General features: G+C 54.2%; 1 protein-coding gene across 9 annotated transcripts in view; it reads right to left on the bottom strand.

Moving 5' to 3' along the window:
- Nucleotides 1-27704, bottom strand: part of ATP2B2 (ATPase plasma membrane Ca2+ transporting 2) — a 373264-nt gene that overhangs the window by 5331 nt on the left and 340229 nt on the right. For 5 of the 9 annotated variants that reach the window (XM_053600581.1, XM_053600583.1, XM_053600584.1 and 2 more), the window contains 10 exons: nt 25323-25564; nt 23934-24168; nt 17185-17364; nt 16895-16982; nt 12849-12955; nt 12194-12385; nt 9413-9626; nt 8809-9020; nt 8588-8695; nt 6457-6639 (listed from right to left, as the gene is read on the bottom strand). In XM_053600581.1, coding sequence (XP_053456556.1) covers nt 6457-6639; nt 8588-8695; nt 8809-9020; nt 9413-9626; nt 12194-12385; nt 12849-12955; nt 16895-16982; nt 17185-17364; nt 23934-24168; nt 25323-25564 — 1761 coding nt within the window. Of the gene's footprint in view, nt 1-586; nt 642-4511; nt 4688-6456; nt 6640-8587; nt 8696-8808; nt 9021-9412; nt 9627-12193; nt 12386-12848; nt 12956-16894; nt 16983-17184; nt 17365-23933; nt 24169-25322; nt 25565-27704 lie in introns of all 9 variants that reach the window. The other 4 variants (XM_053600585.1, XM_053600588.1, XM_053600589.1 and 1 more) reach the window with 3 other exon arrangements.

Here is a 27704-nt window from a genome sequence, read left to right as displayed (position 1 = left end):
TGTTCTGAGGTTGAATTGCAATAAGAGCCCTAGAGTATGTGTGAGGGGAGGGAGCTGGTGGCAGGCCCCTGTCTTGTGACTGACAACGCAGAGGGAATGACACACAATGAGATGAGGTCCCTCTGCCCTCCCGCTGGCATGGAGACAACAGAAAAAATGAACTACTCTGGACAAGACTGTGGGGACAAGATTTTTCGGGACACCCCGCCACGGCCATCTCAACTCTCCGCTTCGGTTCTCTCTGCGGCTGAAATGGAAAAAATATGGGAAGAAAAAAAAAAAGCTCTTCCATCTCCCCTCCCTGCCTGCCCTAAAGGTGGGATATTTTTCGCTGAAGCCACATTCGGGCACAGGGGTGGGAGGAAGGAGAGAAAGGGACCCGGTGAGCAGGCTTTCAGATGTTTTTGTTTCATCAGCACCGAGGGAGCAGGGAGACCCGCGCCTGCAGCCGGAGGGCTCTGAGGAAACGCACAGGCCCTGGTCTGAGGTGGGTTCGACATACTCGAATGTTTACCCGGCTTCAAGGAAGCCAAGAGTCTGGGATTGATTCACATTCATTTCAGGCTCAAGGTTAAAGACTCACAACCTCTTTTAATTTCACTCTCTCTTGCTGAACTCTGTGTCCAGGGTTCTCTAGCCCTCTAGGGAAACAAACAAATGGAATATTCAGACAGCGGAGAGGTCTGGGGCCCCCCAGAAGCAAGCCATTTTCTCGCCAACCCATGCCTGCACTGGTCACCAAAATGCTAATGAGAAGTCCAGCTTACATCCCTTTTTCTCGTCTTCCTTTCTCCCTGAACAGTGCAAACTCCTTGCCCTAGGCGTTCTCAGAACTGGTGATCTGAAGGGGGAGTGGGAGTGCCAGGTGCCCTGTTCAGCAAGGCGCAGGGGCCAGGATGCAGCGGGGCTGGCTCATGGGTCCTGCTCTTTGCTCTTGGCATAGTTGGTAAGAAGAAGCGGGACTCGCACTGATTATCATGGAGCCCACTACAGACTTCCAAGTGCCAAGGTGATTCCAACTGAGTCAGAAATTTCACGCAATAAGAAAGAGAGGCTGTGCAGTTTGGCCTTGGATGAAAGAGTGGAGTTGCTAATACCGTCCTTGAGCACCGTCTCCCCAGTCCCTGCCAGGCGGGTAGAAACCCAAGCAGAGAAATAGCTCCCGGCTTTCTGAGCTCTGGCTCCTTTCCACTGGGAGGGGCTGTGGGCAGCGCTATTGGTCCCCAAATAGAAATTCAAACTCTGGGGGCTCCAGGTCATGGGCCTGCCTGTGGTGTGGGGTGGCAGGAAGCATGTGGGACTCTGGAGTCCCACCTCTTGCCGCTTCCTTGCTGTGTGGCCTTGGCCATGTCTTTCTCTGTTGCATGGGTGTGGGGCAGCTCTTCCCTCCTCCCGTGTTGATTGTGGAGCATCTGTGAGGTAAAGGGTGGAGAACTGACGTGGAGATGCTGAGGGCTCGAGTAGAAGGCATTGGGGTGCACCCTTTAGGTTTTTGTTTTGGAAAACTCCTCATTTTTGAAGTCAGAAGAGCAAAGCTGGAGAGTGCACTAGCATTCCCTCCCGCCTGTCTTCATGCCACACAGCTCCTGAGGGGACCGTCATGCTCACCACATCCTCTGTCTGCTGCAGGAGGGTCTCTCATGTGTTCAGGGGCTTTGTTCACCCCTGAGTAATGGCTCAGAAGTCAGGCCCTGTCCCAGGCCTCTGTGGTCAACTCTTGATAGCCCAGGGGACAGGGTTTGACTCCTTCCAAGGCCACACAGACCCCAGGTACTTTTGCTTTGGCGGGTCCGTGGCCACCCTCCTCTTCTGGAGAGTCCCCAGGAAGGAGGTCTCACTGGAGGGGGAGGGGCTGCTTTTTCATCCCATCTAACTGGGGCCCTTCCTCCACTTCCTGGTCACCTGCTTCAAACCTCCTTGTGGCAAGGAAGCACTGTGGCTTCTGAAGTGACCTTGCCTGGTATCTGAGGGTCCTCTGCATCCTTGGAGACCAGAGGAGGTGACGTTGTCATAGAAATGATCCAAGCAAAGGAGCAACCAGGGGCTGTTAGAGTTGCATTGCGACTGTGTTGTCCAAATGTGTATGTTGAAACCACAGGTTGGGATCCTATCTGGAACCAGTGCCCCTGGGCAGGAGGATGGCCAAGGTCTTTTCAAGACCACATGCCCAAGGAGAGGTCCCAGGAGGGACCCGGAATAACAGAAGGTAGGAATGTGAAGTTCTTAAGGAAATATGATACCAGGAAAGGGTTGAGATAGGCTCGGTGAGCGAGTAGTGTCTGGCCAGAATGAAGGGTCAGGCCAAGGACTGTCAAGTCAGCTTTGGTCCAGCCTCCGCCTGGGCTTCTTTCCAAAGTTGGAGTGACCATGGGCTAAAGGGGACTGATCTGGCGGGGAAGGAGACTAGTTCGGAGGCAGGGAGTGGAAGGGGGGCATTTCTCTGAAGGAGAAGTGTTGTCCTGGGACAGGCCTTATTGAATGGCTTTATAAATAATGCAAAACGTGAGGGTAAAGTGGCTGAGGCTTGAAAGGGCAGCTCTTTCTTCTAGACTGGGAGGACTAAGATGAGGGGCTAAGTCAAGGGAAGATTTTCAGGGGCTGTGTGGGTGCCCAGGAATGCCAGACATGCTCTGTCACGGCCAGTGGGATGTGCTGCCCTTCAAGAAAGAGGCTGAACCAGGATGGACAAAGAACCAAGCTTGCACCCAGAAGCGAGCCTCCTGGCAGTCAGAAGGACGCAGGAGTCAGCAAGGGGAGTGACAGGAACTAAAATAAATAAGTCCTTCCCCAGGTAGCCCTCCACCCCAGGACACTTGGTCAGGACACCCCAAGACAGGTGGTGCTGAGCATGGCCTGAGCTGAGCTGGAGCAGGAACAGAAAGGTCAGCTGGTGAGGGCCACCAGGCAGGCAAGGGCTCTCAGTTCTGAAGGGGGTGGAGGCTGGGAACAGGGTGGCCTGCTCTGAGAAGGCCTGCAGTGACTTCCTAGTGACAGTCCCTCATGGAAATGTGACTCAGATACCATCTGCTCAGGTACATCTATCTCCGTGTCATCTTGGCTCACCTGGCCTGCCCCCCTTTTCTGCATCTTTCCCGTCATCTTGTTTACCAGGCAGGAAGGCATTCATAGACAGGGCAAGGGGCACAAGCAGAGCCCACCAACAGGCTCTCTGGGCCTGCACCCCTGCCAGAGGGCAAGGGCCACGATGGCACAGGTTCCACCCCGCCATGGACCTTTCCTGCCCTGTGGCAGGGAGTTCTGTTTTGGATAGGGAGAAAAGCCCTTTCTACAGTATCAAGAGATGAGGTCTAGGGTCTGTTTTTTGAAATTGAAGGCTAAGATAACAAACACATTGTGTCAACTGGAAGACCAGAATGAGGGGCTCCTTTGCATTTTGGAAAGGGCTGAGACACCACAAGGGTAGCAGGAGGTAAACAGATTTATTCCGTCCATGGCCTGAAGCCACAGAGAGGTCCAGGAAAGATCTAGGGAAGGCCAGTGATGACAGCCCCAGGTTGGACATGGTGGCATGAGGAGTTAAGTGTGGCAGGAGGGAGATGAAGGAGGAGGCAAGAGTCTCAGGCTACCCCTCATACACAAGAGGGCAGGATGCCGAAGGTTAGACCAGACTGCTGGCACCCAGCCAAGACACGTGGCTCTACCTGCCATTTTCTAACTGAGGTCAAGCTGAACGAGCCCAGGGCCTTGTCCCTTCCAGGACAGGGTTATAGCTTCAGCATGTTCCAACCTCTAGCTGCAGGAGGAAGTGTTTGTGGGATAGTCAGAGGTACGAGGGGAGGAGTGAAAGGAGGAGGGCAGAGATTCTGAACTGCTGATGTGAGGCCTCCAGGCTGTGGTCTCCTTGGTAACCTGGGACCTCTGACCTCCGCTCACTTCTTAACTCAACCATCCCCCTTGACCATGACCCTCACTGCTGAGGGAGGTCTCCCTCACCAGCTGGGAAGACCCAGATGACATGGTCCCTCTCTTGGTTGGACCCTACTGTCACTGACTGACCCTCAGGAGCTTCTACCCCTTGGCCCCTGACAACCTTTCCCCTAACTCTGACTGTAAGATGGTGGCCTCTTTTCAATTCTGACCCTTGCCCTCATGGGTCAGGCTTTTCCTGACCCAAGTATGACTACAGGCCCATGGGACACTCTGTGTCCCCTTGGTGACTGCTCCCCTTTGATCACTGAAACCCTCTTGACTGATGGTGAACTTTTGACTGACCTGGACTTTCTGGCCACTTATGACCCTTACAACACCTCTCCCTGCTGACTGATTGGTTGTAATCCCTGACCCTGACCCCAGCTGACCCTGGCCGGCTGAGTGACTGCCACTGTGGGACTAACCAACTAGGACCTTCTTCAGTCACTGTGACCCTTCAGCCCCCTGGGCCTAATGGTGACTGGCTGCCCCCCATGTCCTCTGGTACCCCAGCCCCTTCCCGCCTGCCCACCCGGGAGCTGGTGTTGGTGGTGCCAGATGGAGGCGGTAAGGAGTCACACTCACGCCCAGCTGCAGCAGGAGGAAGGCTGGTCGGAGAGGAAAGAGCATTGGACAACGACACGCGACTAGGGCTAGAGAGATTGGCTACGTCCTGGCTCTGGCTGGTGACGGAGGACTGTCTCCGCAGGGCCCCCTGAAAGGAGGCCCCGCTCTTGAAAGTATTGACTACTTCAATCTGCAACGGAGGAGAGAACGAGGCAAGTTGCGAGAAGAACGAACACAACAGCTACACAGCTGACAGGCGCAACGTCACAAGAACAGCTGCAGCCACAGCAACAATGACAACATCACTTAAATTAAAAAAAAATACCAGACACACTCCAAGGCTCTGAAAGACGTCTGCTCAGCTCTAGGCCCACCTGTAGGCCCCAGGGTCCTCGGGGCGCCAGGGAGGACAAGAGGTCTCGGCCTTATCTTGTACTAGTGGCTCAGGGGCCAGAGGGCTGCACCAAGGCTGGCGGGGAAGGCAGGGATCAAACCCAGCATGGGAGGGAAGGGAGAGTCCGTCCAGCCTCACTCCAGTCCAGGCCTGGAGTCAGAGTGGTGTTGGTGAGGGCTGTGAGGTGGACAGACCTCAGCCCAAATTCTAGCTCTGTCACTTACTAGCTAAGTGACCTTGGGCAAGTCACTTCTCTGAGAGAGTTTCTTGTGTTTGAGAAGGGGCAGTACTACCTACCTGGCACAGTTATTTTTAAGTGACAAAGCACCTGGCCCATGTGAGTACTCAATGGGAGACAGGCAAGATAGGTGCTCCAGCCCAGTCAAGAAACTACAGTCCTTGCTTCCTCCTGTAATTTGGCTCTGCTGCCAGGCAGGTATAGCACCAGGGTTGTGGGCACTGAGCGCTGCCTGGCCCTGACAGGAGGGCTGGGTGCCAGCATCCTGGGCAGGACAGGCAGCTCCAGGCCTAAAAGCTGCTCCTGGTCCTTGCCGCAGCTGTGTCAGCACTGCAGAAAGGGTCATCTCCTAAACCTCAGTGACCTCTAAGACTGGAGTAGTCACACCTGCTTCCCAGGGGCTGAGAAGGTCCGATGACACCCTGAGGGGTGGAGAGGAGCCAGGAGAGGCTAGGTGCTACTGGTGGAAATGAAGGGCTGCTGCATGCCTTCCAAGGTGACACCTTCTCACGTGTGGGGCTGTGGGGGAGGAGCTCCCAGCTCCTGCTCCCCAGGGGGTCATGGCAGTAGACCCCCTCTGTCCTGGTTTCATAACCCCCTGAGTCTCACCTTGGAGGCCTATAGGGGGTGTGGTGGGGGGTGTCACATGGTGTGACATGTGCCACGTGGCAGCCAGAGCTCTGGGGAAGAAACCTGTTTCTGGGTGGGCATATACCCCCGCGTGTGCACTTGGCACGCATGTGTGTGTTGTGCGTGTGGGAATAACCAGCCCAGGGCCCTCACCCTGGGAGAGGCTGGGGTGTGTTCAAAGTCCTCTTAGGAAGTGGAGGGTGTGCATCATTTGGAAGGATCCTCCTCCCCAGGCTGACCACAGGCCCAGGAAGGACCTGGGGCAACCCTGGCCTGCAACTTCTGTCCAGCCTTGAATTGCCCCTCCAGGGGGCCACCCCCAAGCCCTGAGCCACAGTCTCCTCACTCACCTGAGCCCTCAGAGCCACTCCTCCCTACCCTCTCAGGGAATACCCCCAGGACCCATGGTGGGTGTGACACCCGCTGTGACCCCTCACAGTGGAACATTCCTGAGGAGGCCACCTGTTTCTTTAGCAGCCATGAGAGCGTATCTCGGGAACGTGGATGCACAGAGGTGGGTGAAGTGGTGAGACCCGGCCTGGGCTGAGCGGGCTCATGGAAGCCCTCCTCCAAGGCTGCCTCTGAGGCTACCTCCCTCAGTGCCAGAGCAGGGCCCTGGGGGTGGCACAAGCTGACTCGCCCCCATCAACGGGCGCCCCTGCCAGGCCTGGGCCCAGCCCCCAAGAGCCTCCCGTACCTGAGTTTGGATCCGATTCAGGCCTCGGAACCACAGGATCTGGCCCCGCCGCAGCTCTCTCTCTGCGTGGTCTATTTCCTCCACGTCCTCGTTGAGCTCCTCCTCCGGAATTTCCTCCTTCTGCGTGAGCCTGCCGGCCTCCTTGAGGAATTTGAGCCTGCTGGTCGGGATGGTGGCAATGACCTGCAAGAGAAGCAGTAGCCATCAGGGCGATGCAGCCAGTCATGCCAGGCGCTGCTTCCTTCCCTCCCTCCTCCTCTTACCCACTTACCTAGTCATGTGATTCACTCCCTCCGTAACCCATCTCACCTGTTCCTCAACTCAATCTTTTACAATTTTTTATTAATTTGCTTTCTAATTTATTCATCCAGAGTCATGAGGACATGGTGGAAAATCTTGGTTTATAGGAGTTGGGCAGATGCGACGTTGAATTCCCCACACAGTCCTTGGGCAAATCATTTAATCTCTCTGAGCTTGGTTTTCCCACCTGTAAAGCTGGTGGCAGCTTGGGCGGTGCCTGTGGCCCGGTGGATAGGGCGCTGGCCCCATAGACTGAGGGTGGCGGGTTCAAACACAGCCCTGGCCAAACTGCAACAAAAAAGTAGCCAGGCGTTGTGGCGGGTGCCTGTGGTCCCAGCTACTTGGGAGGCTGAGGCAAGAGAATCGCCTAAGCCCAGGAGTTGGAGGTTGCTGTGAGCTGTGACGCCACAGCACTCTACCGAGGGTGACAAACTGAGACTCTGTCTCTACAAAAAAAAAAAAAAAAGGCTGGTGGCAGCTCTGGGAGTAGTGAGGACTGAGTGAGGTAGAATGTCTAATTTGTCCTGCAAGAGCCTGGCCCATAGGATGTTGGGCCCTAGTGGATCCAAGCCTGAGGAACAGGAGCTCAGGGCCTGGGTACCCGGGGGGCCACCATTCCTGGGTGGGAAGGCAATGTGGAAAAGGGATAAGCCTTCCTTCTCACTCTTGCCCCACAGGGCTTGTCCCTGGGGCTGAGGTGGCAGACGTCAGAGGCCCCTTATATCTGCCGTGGGGACAGGGAGGGGCTGGCCTGAACATTCAGCCTCAGGGGTTCTGTGGGACTTCTAAGGTCAGCACTGCCCCCTGGCATCGTCCTTCGTCTTTATGAGTCCCTTTCCCTCGTCCCTGAGAGCTCTCAGTGGGGTGAAGCCTGGCGCTGGGAGGGCCTAAGGAACGAGGTCATTCCGTCAAATCTAGTTTACCCACTCGCCATGGGTCCTCCACAGTTTAAAGAACATCCTTTTGGATGGATCTAAACTTCATTTACCTCAGAGTTAACTGTTGCCACTGTAGCGTCTCACTCTAGCCTGGAGACAGAATGAGGGCAAGAGCAATGTCTCTGGCCCCTTGGGGTCCCCCCTGCCTGGATGTCTGACCATCTGGGGAATACAGCTCCTTTGGCTCAAGACTGGTTCCGGGTGCCTCTCCCAAGCATGGTGTCCTGGATCTGGAAGCTTGTGTGTGCGTGTCTGGAACTTGGGCAAATATAAGGAAGGGGCTTGGTGGGAGAAGTTTCTAGGGCCAAAGCTGGAAGGGCCCCCAAAGAGCATCCAGCTTGGAGAGCCCAAAGCTGGGGAGGACCTTAGATGGCCCTAGGCGCGGCACTGAGTCACATTGCAATGTGGCAGTTTGTCCCTCTGACATTCCCTCTCAGTCCTCTAAAGGACCCCGCGGGGAGCCAGCAGGCCATCGGCACAGGCAGACTCCTGACTCATCTCCCTCTCTAACGCGGTGGCTTCAGGCTCTGAACCTGGGCTCCATGGCACCTAGCTAGAGTTTAGTAACATCATGCTCATTACATCACTTTTCCCTTAGCTTTTGTTTATGACAAGTAATCCTGATTTTCCAGTCCTGTAATAATATTATGTTGCCTTTTGAAAGAAGCTTAAATGAAAAAAACCGATGCGATGGAAAGAAAACATTAAGTAAATAACAGGAATAATGGCATAGATAGAAAGCACATCTTAACAGAGGTGGTACCCAGAGGACCAGTATTTGGGACCTGGGCTCAGGCAGCGCAGCCATGGCAGAGCCGGGGACCCATTCCTGGAGCTCCTGGATTCCCAGTCCAGTGCTCTTTCCCTTCCCCTTCAACCTACCCGGAACTCACCTGGCCCCAAACGAGCTCTCCTAACCCAATGAATATGCACCACATCCACTGGTCCAGCTGCAGTGGAGAGCAGCTGAACGGCTTCCCTCCGAACTGCACGATGACTATCTGGAGGTCACAGGGGGCAGAGAAGAAAAAGACAGGCCATCAGAATAGGCCCAGAGGGCTGGGCTCTCTCACTGCCCACCCCAGCCCAGATGAAGGGGGGGGCGCGTGGCTACCTGGATGGCAAAGGTGCCCAGCACAATGGTGCAGAAGATAGGATTCCGGAAGATGCCGTCAAAGACATTGCGCTCGCCGTGGATCTTGCGGGCGTTGATTTCGTTGAAGAGCTGCATCATGACGAAGGTGTTGAAGATGATGGTGTAGTGCTCGGAGGGTGGGGAGTGCAGGGGTGCGTTCCTCCCGCTGTCAATCTGGAACATCTTCTCGCCTGCCGAGAGCGGTCAGGGGCTGGGCTGAGGGTGGTGGCGGGGGGGACGCCCAGCCTTTCGTGGGGGTCTCTTCTGAGCAGCGAGGTGAATAACCCAGACAAGAAGGCACATCTGGACATCGTGGGGCAGGGTGGGGCTTGTGTGGTTGGCTGGTTGGTATAAGCGAAGGGTTAGCAAAACCATTTCTCCTCTAAGGGGACAGAGGCCTTGGGGGAACTGTCTTCTAATCTGATGAAGGTGGAATGCCAGCTGTGTTACCAGGTGACACGGCTTGTAAAAAAGTGACTGCAGATTGGAAAACTCATGGTGGACTAGGCGGACGCTGGGTCTGAGCCCGGTGTACCCAGAATGCAGTGACTGCCACACAGGGGTGGGTGGGCTGTGGACTCACCAACAAAGAGCAGGGTGAAGATGAGCGTGAGCTGGTAGACAGCGTGGCCCAGGATGTTCTTCATCATGGTCCTCGAGATGAGGGGCTTGTTGCGGCCGTAGGGCTTCCTCAGAAGCAGGGTCTCTGTGGGCGGCTCGGTGGCCAATGCCAGGGAGGCAAACGTGTCCATGATGAGGTTCACCCATAGCATCTGCACGGCCTTCAGAGGGGAGTCCTGGGGACAGCGGCCAGGGACAGGGTTAGGACTAGAGGCTGCCTATGCCCCCAGGTTCCTGAGCAGGTGTGGAGCAGACTCTCTGATGCCTTCTCTGAGAACAGCATAGACTTGCCCCCCCAAGAGGAAACAGTCCCCCAGGCCTGATATCCACAAACTCCTTGCCTGATATCCACAAACTCCACCCCACCTGGGTGAGGTGGCTCTCACCCTCTCACTTCCTTTCTAGCCCCTAAGGTGAGGTCTCTACCACCTAAAGCCAATACCTGGCCCTGCCCTACCACCTCCAAAGACCCCACCCTGTCTCCCCACGGGTCCCACCCCTGCCATCTGTAGCTGCCTCGTTTGGCCTCTTCTATCCTGTCCATATAGCCCATGAGCCTGTCCCCCAATTTATCCTTGCCTTAAAAATTATAATGTACATTGATTATTCAAAAAAAATGTATTTTCATGGTAGAAAATTTTGACAAGTAAGGAATAGCTGAAGTAGCTAAAACTCATCAAAGATCATACCACTGAGAGGCTACCACTGTCTACTTTCTGCTAGGGATCCCTCCAGACCCTTCTCTTTGGCTGAGATGGGGATCACGCACTCTTACTGTTCTGCACACAATCAGAGCACACGGTCTACACTGCCCGAAGGCACTGGATCCACATACCTTCTTCCTTCTTCATATCCCTGCATGCTTTGTCTACACCAGCTAGATTTTGGCCCCTCCATACCTCCAAAATGACTTTTTCCAAGGTCACCATTAACTTCCACGTCACAAGTTGAGGGAGCCCTTCTCCGGCTTTGTTTCAGGGCCTTTCTGCCTGCGGCTGTACTCCCGGCCCCACCTTCCTGGTCATCCTCCACCCTCCTTCTGAATCCGTGTTCCCATGGAGGTGCTCTCCCTGTCTCCCTGGCTTTGGGGACCCACCATCCCCCAGGTGGCCTCTCTTCAACCCGGACCTCTCTCTGTGGCTTTGATCTCATCCACCTGGTGAGATGAGAGGCCTGGTGAGAGGGGGCCTATGGAACGCCCCCTCCAGGAAGCCCACGGACCCTGCAAGTTCAACTGCACCTCTGGACTACCTCAGTGCTCCTGTGTCTGCATCCTATACCCTCACTCACCTCCCACGTGCTCACCACAGCCCACTTCTTCCAGGCTCAGCCTTGCTCCCCATGCCTGGAGCTGGAGGCAACCTCCCCACCCCTTAGCTTCTGCCTGCCCTTCAGCCTTCTCTGATTCTATGTGCCTCAGGGTCATGTCCACCTGTTTTTTTACCAGTGCCTGGATGGCCCTGCCACCAACTCAAGACTTCAGGCAAACTGATAGTCATCTCAGAACCTCAGTTTCCTATCTGGCATCAAGAACTGTTGGTCTCAGCGGTGCATCTTACAAGGGTATATGTGAAACTTGGTAAATGGTCTGTAAAGCTAGTGAATGATGCCCCATGATCATATCAATGTACACAGCTATGATTTAATAAAAAAAAAAAAAAAAAAGAACTGTTGGTCTCCAAGAAACCTGTACAAGTTGCTGCTGTCATGGGAGTGTCCCTCCAGCTGCCTCTAGAGGGAGCCTCTCCCCTGCAGACCAGGAGGAAGAGCCCGCAGAGCAGAAGGCAACCTCAGCCACATCCACCAGAGTTGACTTTTGGGGCTGGGTAGAGGGACCTGTCGGGTACACCCCCAGGCTCCAAGTGCAAAGAGGGGAGCAGTTTTCTGGGGCCCCACAGCTCCTGGGTCAATGCTGCACTCTGTGTCTCTGAGGGCTCCTGTGGTCAGGGCTTGTCTACCCAGGTGGCTGCTGGGAGGTGTCAGGCCTCAGGGATTCTCCTGGGGCCACCCTTTCCTCCCTAGGCCAGGCTGGTCATCCCCTGCAGGAGGCAGGCTAGTCAGGTACCAGGAGGCTGCGGGAGCAGTGACAGGTGCCTGGCCCATCTTCTGAGCCTTAGTTTCTGCCTTTGTAAAATGAGATCATCACAGTTCCTGCCTCAAACAGGGCTGCAGTGAAAAGGCGGTAAGTCTGCAGACTTCTGGGGCCTGCCTGCGAGGCTCAGTGCATGGGGCTGCTTGGGACCCAGACATGGTGATCTGACCAGAATGCTCCCTGACTCCCCATGAGACAGAACCCCCAACACCCTCCTCCCCTGCCTCCACCCAGCATCTCCTGAGCCACACTCCACACCAGGGTCAACCCCCCCCCAGGCCCTGCCAGCTCTTTGCCCTCAGCTGGCCTCCTGATCCCCCTTGGGCCCTGCCCTGCCCCTGTTACCATCTGGCCCTGCCTTCCTTTTCCCATCTCCTGGGCCAGGCATACCAGGGTGTTAGCCTGACGCATCTGTTCGGTGACCTTGAGCAAGTCACATCCCCTCTCTGAGCCTCATTTCCTCGACCTCACCAGGGCTGGAGCCTGCACCTGAGGTCTGTGATACAGTTCCTGTCCCCAGCAGGTGCTCCATCCATGGGCATCCCACCCCGGGTGTTCTGACAGGGACAACCTGGGGTGCCCCAAGGCCCCAGGTCCTCATAGGGGCCTCTGCCCTCCTCCAGGCTTTGTTACGCCCCCTTGAGGACCCACCTGTGTGATGCAGGCTCCTGTGAAAGCCACAATCACGGCTACTACGTTGACCGTCAGCTGGAACTGCAAGAACTTAGAGATGCTGTCATAGACGTTTCGGCCCCACATCACGGCCTTGACGATGCTGCTGAAGTTGTCATCCGTCAGGATGATATCTGAGGCCTCCTTGGCCACGTCAGTGCCTGCAATGCCCTGTGGGGACAGGGACAGGGGCCTGGGTGGGGCAGCCGGGGGATGTGAGTAACTCTAGCACCACCATCCTCACCCCTTCCACATCCTAACTACCACACAACCCCCACGTGCACATCCAATGGGCCCAGCCCAACCAGACCACACGGGAGCACCCTTGCCTTCATCCCCCTCACAGATCGTCCCTGAGCCAACTCTCTGCTCTCACAAGGCTTGGTCCAGCCCCTTCTCCTCCCCAACTTGCAAGTGCCCTTCTTCCCAAAGCTCTCCCAAGCAAGTAGCCACCCTGCAGCCTTCCAGGAAGACCTTGGGGTCTAGGCTGAGCCTCCAGAGCACTGGGCACGCACAAGATAGATGGTGGGCAGGTCAAGTGTGACCCGGGGACCCACCCAGCCAGTTCAAGCCATTCGAACTCCTGCCTATGAGCTCCAACCACCACCCCAGGCCCCCTGCAAGCAGCTCCTACCATGGCAAAGCCCACATCAGCCTTCTTGAGTGCAGGCCCATCGTTGGTCCCATCCCCTGTCACGGCCACCACCTGCCGCTGCTCCGTGTGTGTGCTGTCGATGATGCCTATGGGGGCAGGAGTGTGATCAGGGCCCTGGGCCACCATGCTGGGCTCAGCCTGGGCCAGTACTGGTCCCCTGGAGGGCCTTGTGCTGGGCATGGCCTCCTCTCTGGGCCCTGTCTGGTCATCCTCTCCTGTCGTGGCTCTTCCCGGCTCTGGGCTGGCTAACAGGTGCCAGCACTTACAGGGTGAGCTGGGCACCTTATTAAACCCATGCTGGCCCGAGCCCCTCTGTGGCCTGCGGTCTGCTCCCCTCTCCAGCACCCTCTTTGCTCTTTGCAGCCCTTGGTTTCCCTGGCAGCCACACTAACCAGAAACACTGTCCCCTCTACCTGTATTTAGGGCTGCCTCCACCTCTCTGGGCCTCTCAGGGCTTCAGTAGGGCGCCAAACCTGCCCCCTCAGCACCTCCTCCCTGGGGAGTCTAGTCTTGCTCAAGGGGGAGGTGGTTGTGTCATTTGCCAGTGACCTCTGCCCCACCATTCTGGCCTTGACCTCTCTCCAGACATGCATCTTCAATAAAGAAGTCACCACATAACAGAATGACTAGATGACATGCGTCCCCAGTCACTGAGCTGGGGCCAGTGGAGAAGGGTGGGCAAAAGATGTCATTACTGGGGGCCTGTGGAGTGTGTGGGACTCGCCATTCATGGGGGTCCAGGCAGAGATGTCCATGGGCAGGACAGGAATTTAGGTGTCGACTTTGACAGGTCCTTCTCTTATTCTGCAGAACAAATGCATCGCTGAGGCCTGGCGACTCTGGCTCCGAAATCCTATTGAAACTCTTCTCTCTGTCCCCGCCCTCTCTGCTACCAGCCTCTCTCTGGGAGCCCCCTCTAATAACCCCAAGATCTCTCTCTGGCACCCGCACCTGAACCTGTTCCCCTGTTCCACAGCAATGATGTCCCTCTCCTACGTCCACCTTGGCCTCTGGATAATATCCACGTCGTTAGCTCTGCTTAGAGGTCCTCGGTGACCAGGCATCACCCCCTTCTGACCTCTTTTCTCCTTTCAGCCCTGGCTGCACTTCTGGTCTGTAATCACAGTCACTGTCCCCCAGGGCTGTCCCATCCCACACAGGGTCAGATGTACTCCTCCGTCACACACCTGTCCTGCACCTTCCCTAGCCAGGCCTCTGTGTGTCTCCCCATCCCTGTGCCCCCTTATTGAGAGGCTGTGCCCCTGACTTGGACCCTGTCCTCTCAGCCACTCCACCTTCTTGCAGGCCCAGCCCACTGCCATGTGTGCTTGGGGATCATCCTGAGCTCCCACGAGGCCTCTCTTGGCCTTAGCCTCCAGGCTCGTCCCTCTGGTTCCCTGGGCCTGCCTGGGTGCTCCTCCATGGCAGGGACAGGTAGAGTTTCTTCTGTGTGGCTCCTAGGTGGCAGCAGCTTCTAATAGAGGCCCCAGGCCCCCCCTGCCCTCCCCTAACTTGGCCTGGCCCTGCTGTGCACAGTCACAGGGCTTTCCTGTGGCTGTCCCCTATGGTCACATCTCTGTCCTGGCCCTGCAGGCCTCTCTGCAGCTGTTCCCACTGTGGACCACACCTTCCTCCTCCACAGGCCTCCTTCCTGGACATCATCTTGCCGGGCTATCCCCCTGCTCCTCTGGCTGCCTCCACTGGATCTCGTCCGGTAGGTTCTCTGCCCTCACCCAGGCGGGCAGTGGGCAGCCCTTAGGCTTAACAGCTCCCTTCTCCTCTCACATGTACCACCCAGGTCTTGGACCCCTGCCTGGATGTCCAGCTTCCCAATAGCTGCACTTGGATGTCAGAGAGCTCCAAATGCATCAGTTTCCCTCAAGTGTGTCTCTTCTGTGACTCCTAAGCCCAGCTGCCCACTCAAAAGCCAAGGAGCATCCTGGCACCAGGCAGGCTCCCCAGCAGGGTGCCCCCAGCCCCTCTAAAACACCTCCCAACCCCTGCCAGGCGTCCCTCAGACCCGCTGCCACTGCAGCTTCACTGGCACTGTCCATAGGCAGCTCGGGGCAGGTGGCACTGCTAATGCTGGACGGTCCTGCTGGTCCCTCTCCACCAGGCCACTCTCTGCATTGCGTGGGGAGTTTTCTGAAATGATGATGCTTCTCTCAACCGCAGGGCCCTCCCGCTTTCCTAAGCCTGGGGTCACAGTGCAGGTCACAGCCAGGGGCCCTTGGCAGGTGTTGGTGGCCCTGCAGGATCTGCCACCAGCCCACCTTCCCCAGTCCTCTCTGGCTTCCCTCTTTTACCCTGAGATCCCGGCCTGCGCAGATGAACTTCTTTACACCCTTTAAGGCACCTGGGAGTCTGTTGCCCCTGAGTAGTTCGCTCCCTGCCCCCAACACAGACCCTTACAAACCCTGGTGCCCCAGCTTCAACAACCCTTCCATGGTGACCTGACACCTCCCTAGCCTGAGCTGGAGGCCAGCAGTGCAGCCTGCGGCTCTCTCTTCTGGATGGAGCCTGGCCCATGAACCCCAAGAGACTGTGTCTGCTCAGAGCAAAGTTTGGCAACCAGTAGATTCTTGACAAAGGGTTATGGAGGGAAAGAGTGAATAATAATGGGTTGGAGGCCTTCTGCTCCAGTGTCTGGGTTCTGGGGTTCTGAGTTTTTGTCCCCAGGCCAGATCTGCCTCTGCTAATATCCTTGGGTAGCAACTTTGAGAGAGGAATCCAAGATGCCTAGGGATGATCTCAGGTGGAAACTTGCCACCACGGCCGTTTCGCTGATGGGGAAATCCAGTGCCAGAGTGGAGGGACTTGCCTGAGGCCACAGAGCAGCTCAGGGTGGAGCTAGGACTGTGTGACTTTAAAAGTGCCCAGAGCCCATCCACCTACGCTCAGCAGGTGGTGTGCCTGCCCTCTGCAGGCGGAGGGGAGGGAGAAGGACTTTGGGTTTTGGCCTCATCTCTCAGGCACCATTCCCTGGTTTCTGGATCCCAGAGTGAGCCCTCTCACAGGCAGCTCTGTGCAAAGGGGACTAGATGAGCACAAGATGTCACTTACAGCACCGATAGCTCATCGCAGGGTCACAGATGTCGGTTGGGGGCCTCAGAGGCCGGGCAGACCAAGCTGAAAACTCATAAGCTCTGGAGCCAGATCGAGAAGCAATGAAGTGGGTGGAGTGTCAGACTGTGAGGAGTGGTGAAGACGGGTCAAGCGTGGGAGAGAAGGGTCTGTCTAAAGCCATTCAGATTTCCAACCCAGGAATGAATTAACAAACTGTGGTATATGTATGTGGAATACTATTCAGCCATAAAAAGATGGAGACTTTATATCTTTGTATTAACCTGGGTGGAGTTGAAACACATTCTTCTTAGTAAAGTGTCACAAGAATGGAAGAGAAAGTATCCAATGTACTCAATACTAATATGAAGCCAGCAGACATTCTAATATACGCCCACACAAGAGAACAACTCAAATCAATTCAAGGGGGAGGAGGAACGAGGGAGCAGGGAAAAGGGAGGAGGGAGGGGGATGGGTGTGCTCCCACTTGATGGGCACAATGTTAGGGTGTACGGCACACCTCTTGGGGGCAGGACATGATTTTTTTTTTAGGACATAATTATAAGAAGGACTCTATCTAACAAATGCAAACATTGTAACCTAATTTTTTGTACCCTCAACCCGAAACAATAAAAAAAAAATACAAAAAAGAAAATAAAGTCATTCAGACTCAACATTAAAACAGTCTGTGGCCCCATTTGGCCCTCGAGCCTTGCGTCTGGGGCCCCACACAGGCCCAGCCCAGGCCTATTGCTTCCTGGAGGAGCTGGGGGCCCAGAGACAAGACACATAGCCCCCTCTTTCCTTCTGGCCCTTAACAGGCCTCCCAAGGCTGAAAAGACTATGACACATGGCTGTCCCTGGTGTGGAGAATCCCAGGAGCCCCATCCTTCCTGGGAAGAAGCTGCAAGTGCAGGAGAGGGGGCCTGGTGTCCAGCCTGGTTTGGGGTTCACCGTCTTACCTTTGACCAGAGTATGCTTGTCTGTGGGGGAGGAGCGAGCCAGCACCCGCAGCTTTGGCCAGATCTTGTCGATCCGCTCCTGCTCAATCTGGAGAAGCATGGGGGAGGGGGCAAGTTGGTGGGGTCTGGAAGAGAAACTGAGGCCCAGAGAAGGGAGGGGACTTGGCCAGAGTCACAGAATGCTCATAGCGGCAGTTTGGCTGGCTTCTGTTCCGTCATGCAGCACCCATGCCTCTCGGCCCCACACCCAAGCTTGTCCCTCTGTGGACCCTTTATGTTGGGACACATACCTCCCCCTTCTCATTGCGGATCCTCCGGTTGAACTCCTTGCCCTCCAGGCACAGAAAGTCCTCCCCAGGATGGATGATGCCACACTTAATGGCGATGGCCCGGGCCGTGTTGATATTGTCACCAGTGACCATGCGGACTGTGATGCCTGCCCGCTGGCACTTGCGGATGGCTTCTGGGACCTGGGCAGGAGGGCAGGAGCCATGGGGGAGGGCATGCCTCGAGCAGCCCCTCCCTGATTTCGTGGATTCCAGAGTGAGCCCTCCTCACAGGCAGCTCCACAGAAAGGGGACTAGATGAGCACAAGATACTGACAGTACACACAGCACAGGGGCCACAGCCTCCCTTCCTGTGTCCATGGCAGACATTGTTAATCAATCACAGTATCCTCTTGATTAAACCCTGATGAATGACTCTCAGCATAGAGTCCCAGGCAGCTATCCCCTATTGATCATGACAGTCTGTCCTGAGATCAAACCAGTGGCTGTCCTGACCTGGGTGAAGACTTCGGAAGGACTTCAATAAACACCCTGTCAGATCTGGCCCTGGGAAAGAGGGCAGAGCACTCCACTCCTGTGTATGAACTTGTCCCTGCTTCATCCACACGTATAGTTCCTGCAAACTTGTTGATTACAAATCTGTTTGTGTATTTTCAGTTTCTTGGGGACACGTCTACATCTGTGGGCCCCATTTGGCCCTCAAGCCTTGAGTCTGGGGCCCTACACAGGCCCAGACCAGGCCTATTGCTTCTTGGAGGAGCTGGGTCCCAGAGAGAAGACACACAGGATGTGACATTGGTTCAGAATAAATACGAATGACTATGCTCCATGTGAAATATGCCATTTCACTGGGATGATAAGGATAGAGTCCTGTTCTGACTATAATGACAGACAGATATCTGAGCCAATTGGGCCACATCAGACTTAGCAGCTGTGCCCTATTGTGGCCCAGTAGCTGCCCCTGTGCAGAGCTGGGGGTCTGCCCAGCAAACAAGATACAAAACCTAGCCTGGGGCTGCTATAGCCCTTTATATACAACACAAATCAATGAACAAATGATTCTTATCCATGGGCAATAACAGATAATAAAATATTTGCTACAAAACGTCTTTGCCTGGGAAAGAGCATGTCAGGAGGAAAATCCTGTTTTATAGGAAGCTCAAAGCATGTTAGACTCTCAGGCCTGGAAGGGCCGAGTCCCACTCCCCACTGCTCTTGCATACCTGGTGACAGGAGCTCACTCCTGTGTCCACCCCACCAAACCACTGCTGAGAGTCTGAAGCCTGTATGAGGTGAATTGTGACTCCCTAAAAAGGTATGTTGGAGTCCTAATTCCCAGTACCTGTGACCATGACCTTATTTGGAGAAAGGGTCTTTATAGAAGTCATCAAGTTAAAATGAGTTCATCAGGGTGAGCGGTCACTGGTGCCCCTATACAGAGGGGAAATTTGGACACAAAGATATGCAAGAAAGGTGCCACGTGATGATGAGGGCAGAGATCGGGGTGCTGCCCCAAGGAACACGGAAGATTGCCAGAAACCACTAAAAGCTGGGAGAGGCGCCTGCAGCAGATTCTCCTCACAGCCTCAGAAGGAGCCACCCTTGCCAGCACCTTGATTAGAAAGGGATGAACTTCCAGTCTCGAGAATTATGAGATGACAAATTTCTGCCATTGGAGCCACTCCATTTGTGTGACTTTATTACGGCAGCCTTTGGAAACTGATACAAAGAAAGAGTCGAAACATTGCTCCAAAACCTGACTGAACAACTCCTGCCTACTGGTCTCTTCTCTGCTCTCAGGAATTGTAAGAAAACAAGGATTGACCTTGAAAATATCTTGCCTGTGTCCACCCCCTCCACCGTCTCAAGCAGAGCTGTTGCCCAGACCCCCCTCTGGTCTCCCTGCCTCTGGCCTTCTGTCTCTTCTATACCCCGGCCACCAGCCATCTGTCTCAGCCTCAGCCTGTGGGGCTGCCCTCCTTCAGAGGCTCCACCGTGACTCTTGCAGGAGGACACCTGGCTCCCAAGCATGGCCGTCTTGTGGTAGAGGAATGGTGGCCCTGGAGGGGCAGGGTCTGTGTCTAGGTAAAGCAGCCTCTTCATCTACTGAAGCTGTCTGGGACTGGCTCTGCAGTGGCTGGTGGTGACCTCCTTCTCATCGAATGGTTCGAGAAGATCTAGCTGACCACAGGTCCACTCTAGGGTTTATTTCCAGGGTCTGGGGAGGGGCTGCCTTGTTCTTGCTTAGGGTCTGAGGGCCGCATGAGCAAGGCCTCTGCCTCGTACCATGGAGGCTGCTCACATAAGCAAATGTGACCTCTTTTAACAAAGTTGGAGGGAGTGGGGACGTGGACAGTCTATTTACATAACTTACTGATGTGCTCATAGTGGCTATAACCTGGGCTGTACCTCTGCTGTCTCCTGCCCCAGAAGGAGGAATTTAGGTTATGTTTCTTTCAAAGACGCTAGAGGTCTTAGAGTTGAAAGGGACTTTGGGTCATTGACTCCGACTCTCTGCTCCTTCCCAGGCCAGCCCCTGCTTGCACACCTCTGATGACGGGGTGCCCATTCCCTCTAAGGCTGACTGCTCCGTGGTAGACAATGTCTAGCTAATTTTTTCAGCTGACCTTTCTTTTCAGATAATGGAGTTTTACTCTGTGTCAGGCCTATACTCCTGTACCGAGGCAGTCTTTGGTAGAGTCCTATATAAAAGGCTCTGGGAGTGGTTACTTTAGTGTATATGAGCACAGAGGGCTCTGCCATGGTTGAAGGAAGTGGGTAGGGAGGAGAAATCAGGGAGAGTTTCCTCAGGGAAGGGATGTTTGAGTTGGTTCCCTTCAGTCAACACCAATTAAGGCTCTGGTGCCTGGCACTGGGCTGGGGCTGAGGCCACAATGAACATGAAGTGGTCATGGCTGCAGACAACTGTCCACAAGGCCAGCTGTAGTGGCTCATGCTTGTAAGGCTAGCACTGTGGGAGGCCAAGATGTGAATATCACTTGAAGTCAGGAGTTGGAGACCAGCCTGAGCAAGAGTGAGACCCTGTCGCTACAAAAAAATAGAAAAATTAGCCTGACATGGTGGTACTAGGGAGGCTAGGCAGGTTGGGGGGTAGGGGGTGTCACTTGAATTGCAGGATTGCTTGATTGAGGTGGCAGTGAGCAGTGATGACTCCACTGCTCTCTCTCTAGCTTAGACAACAGAGAAAGATCCTGTCTCAAAAAAAAAAAAGAAAAAAGAAAAAATACAAAAGAACCATCCAGGAGGTACAGAGAAGGCCTGAGGTGTGACTGGGTCGGGGGGCCATGGTGCAGGTGATAGAGGGGTGTTGAGGTTGAGGTTGAGGGTGCGGGTGGGGTAAGGTGTGGTGGCCATGAAGCTGGAGAGGAGCCTATGGTCAGGTGTCAGAACAAGGGACTTGTTCCTGGTACTGTGAATGAGGTGTCTGGTATTTTATTTTTATTTTGTTTATTTATTTTTGAGACAGAGTCTCAAGCTGTCACCCTGGGTACAGTGCTGTAGCAGCATAGCTCACAGCAACCTCCAACTTGAGCTCAAGCGATCCTCTTGCCTCAGTTTTTCTATTTTTAGTAGACACGGGGTCTTGCTTTTGCTCAGGCTGGTCTTGAACTCGTGCACTCAAGCAATCCACCTGCCTCGGCCTCCCAGAGTGCTAGGATTACAGGCGTGAGCCACCTCGCTTGGCCTGTAACTGGTGTTTTAGAAAGACTCCTGCTTTCAAGACTGTCTCAGGGAGCCCAAACTAGCCACTCTCTGGGCCTCTCCAAACAAGTTGGCTCTGTGAGAAAAAGGGGGCTAATTTTTATGGACCCTCTACTTTTCTCTGCACGGTGAGGGCTTCCTTGCCTCATGGAAAGAGGGCTTGGAGACCAGAAGGCTGGGCCAGGCTTTGCCCTGGGCCACACAAGCATCGGTTTCCTCATCTGTAAAATGGGGATGATAATGCCCACCCTTCAGTAAGGCTGGGAGTGTTCTGGGACAAGCCACAAATGGCACCATGCATGGGACAGGGGCATGCAAACCCTTCCCAACTTGGCTTCAAGTTTCCTTTCTCGCCTTTTCTCTCATAAATGCAACAGGGTTATTGAATGCTCTGTAAACACTCAGTATTCCATACCACCTTCCTGCCTCTGCTCATGTTGTCCCCTCCGCCTGACATGGCCCCACTTCCTGACATCCACATGTCAGATCTGTCCCACTTACAAGGGAAAGTCTCTTTGTGTAAGAGGCCACTCTGGATTCCTCTGCCCCAGTGGCCTGTCCCCATAAACTGTTCTCAGTACCTTCTTATTTGCTCACGGTTCACTTATTGCAACAGCTATTGAACATCTAACTATCCTGAGCACCGATGATCCAGAGATGATTGAAGACTCAAACCCCAGAAGCATTGATCTGGCTCACATATGCTTTCCACATACAGAAAATCGCTGTGAAATTAAAAATAAATAAATAAACAAATTTTGGGGAAAAGAACAACTTCTTTTGCTAAAATTATCCTAGATATTTTCTCACTGAGGAAGAGAAGCCAGGGAATGGGCGCTTCCTGTTTTCATTAAATAAAGGCTTTTAAACATCTGTTGTTTCTGGTGACAGCCGTTGTCTGTGACTCCAAGGGCTCCAAACACCCCCAGATCACCCAGCAAATCTCAGCCCGTGGCTCTCCTGGTGGCTTTATCGGCACTGGCTTCAATCCGTCCCTGCGGCAGGGAATTATGGCGGGGTGTTTTAATCTGCCCTGGCCCGTGGTCATCTCATGGGAGGAAGGCGATGTGGCGATGCAAGCCCTGGACTGGCACAGGCAGGGACACTGAGGGAGGCGGAGATTGCTTTCCTGCAGTTGCAAAGTGAATCTGAACATGTCTGGAGGACCCTCGAGGTGGTCCGGGCTATTTTCCTTCTAGCTGAGTTTCACTAGGGGGTTCACCCATGAGAATCAAGCCAGGGTGACAAAGAATTCTGTGAAGTGGGATAAGCCCAAGAGGACAGAACCTGGGAGAGCTCAGCAAAAACATGGCCACCATGGGCACAGATAATCCCTGGAGGCCTGTCATCCAACACATGGGCTCTCTTTGAGGTGGGAAATGGGCAGGGGGCTAGAGGTGGCAGGAATTACCTCTCCTCAGGAAACAAAAACGTAAACCGGCCAGTCTCCTCAGGTTCCGTGTCCATCCCATCCTGCTGCTTAAACAGGTCTGAGCTTCCATGCGCTCTAGCAGCTTTGCCTACAACCGTGCTGTGCTGCACACTCATAAATGCTGGGCAGTCTCTCTCAGCTTTCAGGGGGGGACACGGGTCCAGGGAAGCGACGCACCTGAGGCCTTCTGGGAGGGACTGGCAGGCAGGACTGAAGCCCATGTCCCTGGACTCTTCTGTCACTCGAGTAAGTCACAGCTCCCAAGTACAGTTTCTAATTTCTAAATGTACATTCTGGAGCTGACCCAAGGTCGCCAGCACCTTGGAAGGAAGCACTGACCGACGGAAGTAAAGATTGAGGGTGAGGCCTGCAGACAGCAGGCTCTGGTCTGAGCATGTCAGAGATGGGCCTGAGGGACACGTGGGCCAAGCTCCTATTTCACAGATGAATGACTAAGGCACAATGTGGGGAAGTGGCTTGTTAGTGATGAAGTTGGGGCTGGTTCCAGCCCTCCCTCCACCATAGTCTGTATGCGAAGCCCACTTCTCTGGATGACCATGCTGTCGACAGAGAATGCCAGGGCCCTAGCTCAGCCCCTCTCAGGCCTCCCCCTCCCCGTCACTCAGAGCTCTTGCCCTCCCCCCCTTTTTTGAGACAGAGTCTCACTCTGTCACCCTGGCTAGAGTGCCCTGGTGTCATAGCTTACAGAAACAAAGTCTTAGGCTCAAGAGATCCTCCTGCCTCAGCCTCCTGAGTAGCTGGCATTATAGGGATGGGGTCTCACTCTTGCTCAGGCTGGTCTCAAATTCTTGAGCTCAGGCAATCCATTGCCTTGGCCTCCCAGAGGGATAAGATCATAATGTGAGCCACCATGCCTGGCCCCTTTCCCTTTTTTGTACCTGACCCTGCAAGCCTCCAGCACTTGAATTCTCGGCCTTTCCCACAGGTGCAGATCCAGCAAAAGGAGACTGATTACCTACTCTGAGTTGAGCACCCCACCAGGTGCACTTACAGGCATCACCTCCTTGGTCCTCATGAGGTGGGTTCTGTCACCCCTTTTCCCTTCTGCACTCACCAGCTCTGTTCCTCTGGAAACCTGATAAAGGGAGGCTGTCAGCTCCTGGCAGGCTTGCTAGGGTAAACTGCTAAGTAGACTGCACTGGGCTGGGGTGCCACACTGGGGCCTCCTGAGTGCGATCACACCTGGGTGTGCTCTCTGCAGGGACCTTGGAATCTAGACCTATGCTCGTGTTACAAGAGATGCTGGCTCCTGTGGAGCAAAAGGCTTTTGCAGCAGGGCAGTTCCTACGTCTGTCCCTTGCAGGACCAGAGGGAAGAGCTCCTGGTGGCTGGGTAGACCTCTAGGACTGTCCCTTTGGGAAGAGAAACACCTGTTTGACAGCCTGTGATTCCGTCCGTGTCCATCTCAGGGGACCCAGTGCCTACGTTGGTCTGATGAGTGTGAATTTAGGATCAGGTAGGATCACACAGGTGCTGCGTGGAAACTGAGGCTTAGAGAGGTGAGATGACTTATTCCAGATCACCCGGTGGCTGGACTCTGGGTGATCGCCCCACTCCCTGGCCCCGGGGGGCCTACCTCGGGCCGCACGGGGTCCTCGATGCCCACCACGCAGATGCAGGTGAGCTCATTGAGGATATCATTCTCGTTGTCCCAGTCGGGCTCGGGGCTGCTGGGGAAGTCGCGGTAGGCCACGCAGATGGTGCGCAGCCCGTCGCAGGCCATGGGCTCTATCACCTTCTTCACCATCTCGTCCCGGTCTCGCGGCCGGAAGACTCGGGGCTCGCCCGCCCCGGTGAGGATTTTGCAGCACCTGGGAGAGGAAGGGAGAGAGATGAGGAGCCCAAGGAGCCTTCCTCCTAACTGCGATGCCCAGCTGGTGCCCGCCCTGCATTCCCCACAGGGCCCAGGCAGGTGAAATTGGCAGCCTCTTTTACATGTTCACAAATGGTCATCTGAAAAAGCAGTTTCACAGCTAAACCAGTTCGCCAAGGACATAAAATATGGGGTAGCAGTGAGAAGCACTTGGGGGAGCATTTAATAACGACCCACCCCAGAGGTTCCCATTCAATCTGTCTGGGGTAAATCCAGGAATCAGGGTTTCTTTAATAGCTCCCTGGAGTGATTAATGTGATCTAATGTGTAAGCCGGGGCCAATCCCCTCATTGTACAAATGAAGAAACTGAGGCCCTGGGAGAAGGGACTAGTTTAGTTCTCCAGGCTTATTTCTCACACCTGGAATCAGATGAGCTGAGCTGATAGTGACAATAGTTACCATCAACGGACTCTATCCTGAGGGAAGTGAAATCAGAGAGACCCGAGTGTGACAAGGGGTAGAAAGTCCTGGTGATCCAGTGACTCTGGGAGGAGAATGGAGAGGACTCTCTGTCTATAGAAATTTTTTTTTTTTTTTTTTTTGGTGATAGAGTCTCACTTGGTCACCCTTGGTAGAATGCTGTGGTGTCGCAGCTCACAGCAACCTCAAACTCTTGGGCTTAAGCCAGTGGTTCTCAACCTTCCTAATGCTGCGGCCCTTTAATACAGTTCCTGTGGGTCGCAACCTACAGGTTGAGAACCGCTGGCTTAAGCGATTCTCTTGCCTTGGCCTTCCAAGTAGCTGGGACTACAGGCACCCGCCACAACGGGCGGCTAGAGGTCTCACTCTGGCTCAGGCTGGTCTCGAACCAGTGAGTTCAGGCAATCAACCTGCCTTGGTCTCCCAAGTGCTGGGATTACAGGCATGAGCCACCATACCTGGCCCTTGTCTATAGAAATTTTTAAGGGGATATAGTAGAAAAAGTAGGCGAGGAGCCCTGGAGGCGAGTCTTGGTAGGTGACCTTGGACAGGGCCCTCTCTGTGCCTAGATGGCCACTCCAGCGGGGGCAGGGTTCCAGGCCCAGCTTAGAGGGCAGCCAGTGCTGTGTGACCTGGACGTCCCCAGCTCCCCGCCCCTGGCCACCGCTTACTTCTTGAGCACTATCTCAGATGCTCCCTTGCTGTACATGCGGAAGTTCTCGTCCGGCAGCTTGATGACAGTGCTCATGGACTTGCGCACCGAGTTGAAGGTGTACACTTTGTACAGCTTCTCCTCTGGCACCTGGGTGCGCACGGGCTCATAGTCCTGCCTCAGGTCCAGCACAAAGCCCAGCAGGCCGCACTCCGTCTTGTTGCCCACCTGCCGGGGCAGGGCACCCTCCTTCTCCGGGGGCTGCAAAGAGAGGTGGGAGTGGCTCACGTGGAGGTGCAGGGCTTGCTCTAGGGGAGCTCCCTGTCCCCGGAGGCCCTGGGGCTGCCACCGGTGGCCTGTGGAGTGGGGACTGAGCCCTTAGGAAGCCTTGGGCCCACTCCATCCACCCCCAGGTCCTGCTATCCCGGGTCCAGTCCTGCCGCCAGTTAAGCAAGATCAGCATTTGAAAAATCATGAATTATTTCACACATAAAAAAGACAAGGGAGTGATACAAAAGACAGGTGTGTACTTCCCATCCAGCCTGGTAGGATCCTAACATTATGCCTTGTTTGCTTCAGATTTTTCTTTTGAAAGAAGTGAAATGTTACAGATAAAATGGAATCCCCTCTGCATCCCTCTCCCCACCTGTATAACTCACCCCGTGTCCCAGAAACAACCTCTACCTTAAATTTGGCATAGATCGGTACTGAGTGTACATTCGAACTTTTTAGTTTTAGATGACGGTAGACCCAAGTAATGAGAAATAATACAGAGAGATGTGACACAGTCCTCATCTAGTTTCTTCCAACGCTAACTTCTAGTATCAGTAGAAGTCACAGTACAATGTCACAGCCAGGACGGGGACGCTGACATAATAAAATTGACCTTGTTCAGATTTCACCAGCTCTGCATACACTCACGCGTGTGCACACACAGGCACATGTGTATTTTCTATGCAATGGCATCGCATGTGGATTCCTGCCCTCCCCCCCACGGTCAAGATCCAGGACAGTTCATCACGAGGGTCCCTGCACTACTTTTATAGTTGCTGTCTCCTTCTTCCCCTCTCCTCCCTGGCCCCAGCAACCACTGATCTGTTCTCCACCTTCACGCTTTCATCATTTCCAGTGGTTATATCAAAGGAATATACAGCATGTGACTTTTGGAGATTGGCATTTTCACTCAGAATAACCCTCTCGAGATCCAGGTGAGCTGTTGCATGTGACAATAATTTGTTCTGTTTGATTGCTGAGTAATATCCCGGGAATGGACAGGTTGTCCCTCGTGATGTTGATTTAGGTTGAATCGATTGAAAATGCTACTTTTGCCTGTAGCTCAAGGGGCTAAGGAGCCAGCCACATACACCAGAGCTGGCGGCTTCAAATCCAGCCCGGGCCTGCCAAACAACGACAACTACAACCAAAAAAAATAAATAGCTGGGTGTTGTGGCGGGCGCTTGTAGTCCCAGCTACTTGGGAGGCGGAGGCAAGAGAATCGCTTAAGCCCAGGAGTTGGAGGTTGCTGTGAGTTGTGACGCCATGGTGCTCTACCCAGGGTGACAGCTTGAGGCTCTGTCTCAAAAAAAAAAAAAAAAAGATAGACATGTGAGCAATTTGATGCAGTTTAGCACAATGCACCAGTCTGTGTGTACTTGGGGGGCTGTTGTGCACACGGCACGCCTCATATGGGGAGACTAGTCTCCTGTGATTTGCTTTACTCCATTCTGCTTTTGAGAACCATTCATTTTTATGGCTCCAATTTGTTCCTTTTTTCTTTTTTTTAAGAACCAAAAGCTACAAGCAAGAATATGTGTTTTGGTTTGTTTTCTTCTCCTTCCTTCCTTTCCTTTTTTTTTGACAGAGTCTCACTCTGTTGCCCAGGCTACAGTGCTGAAGCATCAAAACTCACAGCAACCTCACACTCCTGGGCTCAAGCGATCTTTTTGCCTCGGCTTTCCGAGTAGCTGGGACTACAGGTGCCTGCCACAACACCTGGCTACATCTTTTTTTGTCAGCGTCATGCTCTGTCACTGGGACTAGAGTACAGTGGTATCTTTATAACTCACTGCAAACTCTAACTCCTGGACTCAAAACATCTTCCCTCCCCAGCTTCTGAGTAGTTAGGACGACAGGTATATGCCACTATGCTTGGCTCAGTTCTCTACTTTGTGTAGAAGGGGTTTCCTGTGTTGCTCAGGCTGGTCTTGAACTCCTGACCTCAGCCTCCCAGAGTGCTGGGATTATAGGCGTGAGCCACTGGGCTGTCTTCAGTGTTTTTATTTTTAACTGCTCTATAGATTCCATCATATGAATAAGCTGCAAATGACTTATCCCTTCTCTTGGTCCCTCCCTCTTTCCTTCTCCATCACACTCTTCTGTACCTGTTCTGGGCTGGCCCTCT

Source organism: Nycticebus coucang, chromosome 8, assembly GCF_027406575.1.
Source record: "Nycticebus coucang isolate mNycCou1 chromosome 8, mNycCou1.pri, whole genome shotgun sequence".
In the NCBI taxonomy this organism is placed as follows: Eukaryota; Metazoa; Chordata; class Mammalia; order Primates; family Lorisidae; genus Nycticebus; species Nycticebus coucang.
This window is presented reverse-complemented; position numbering and strand designations above follow the sequence as displayed.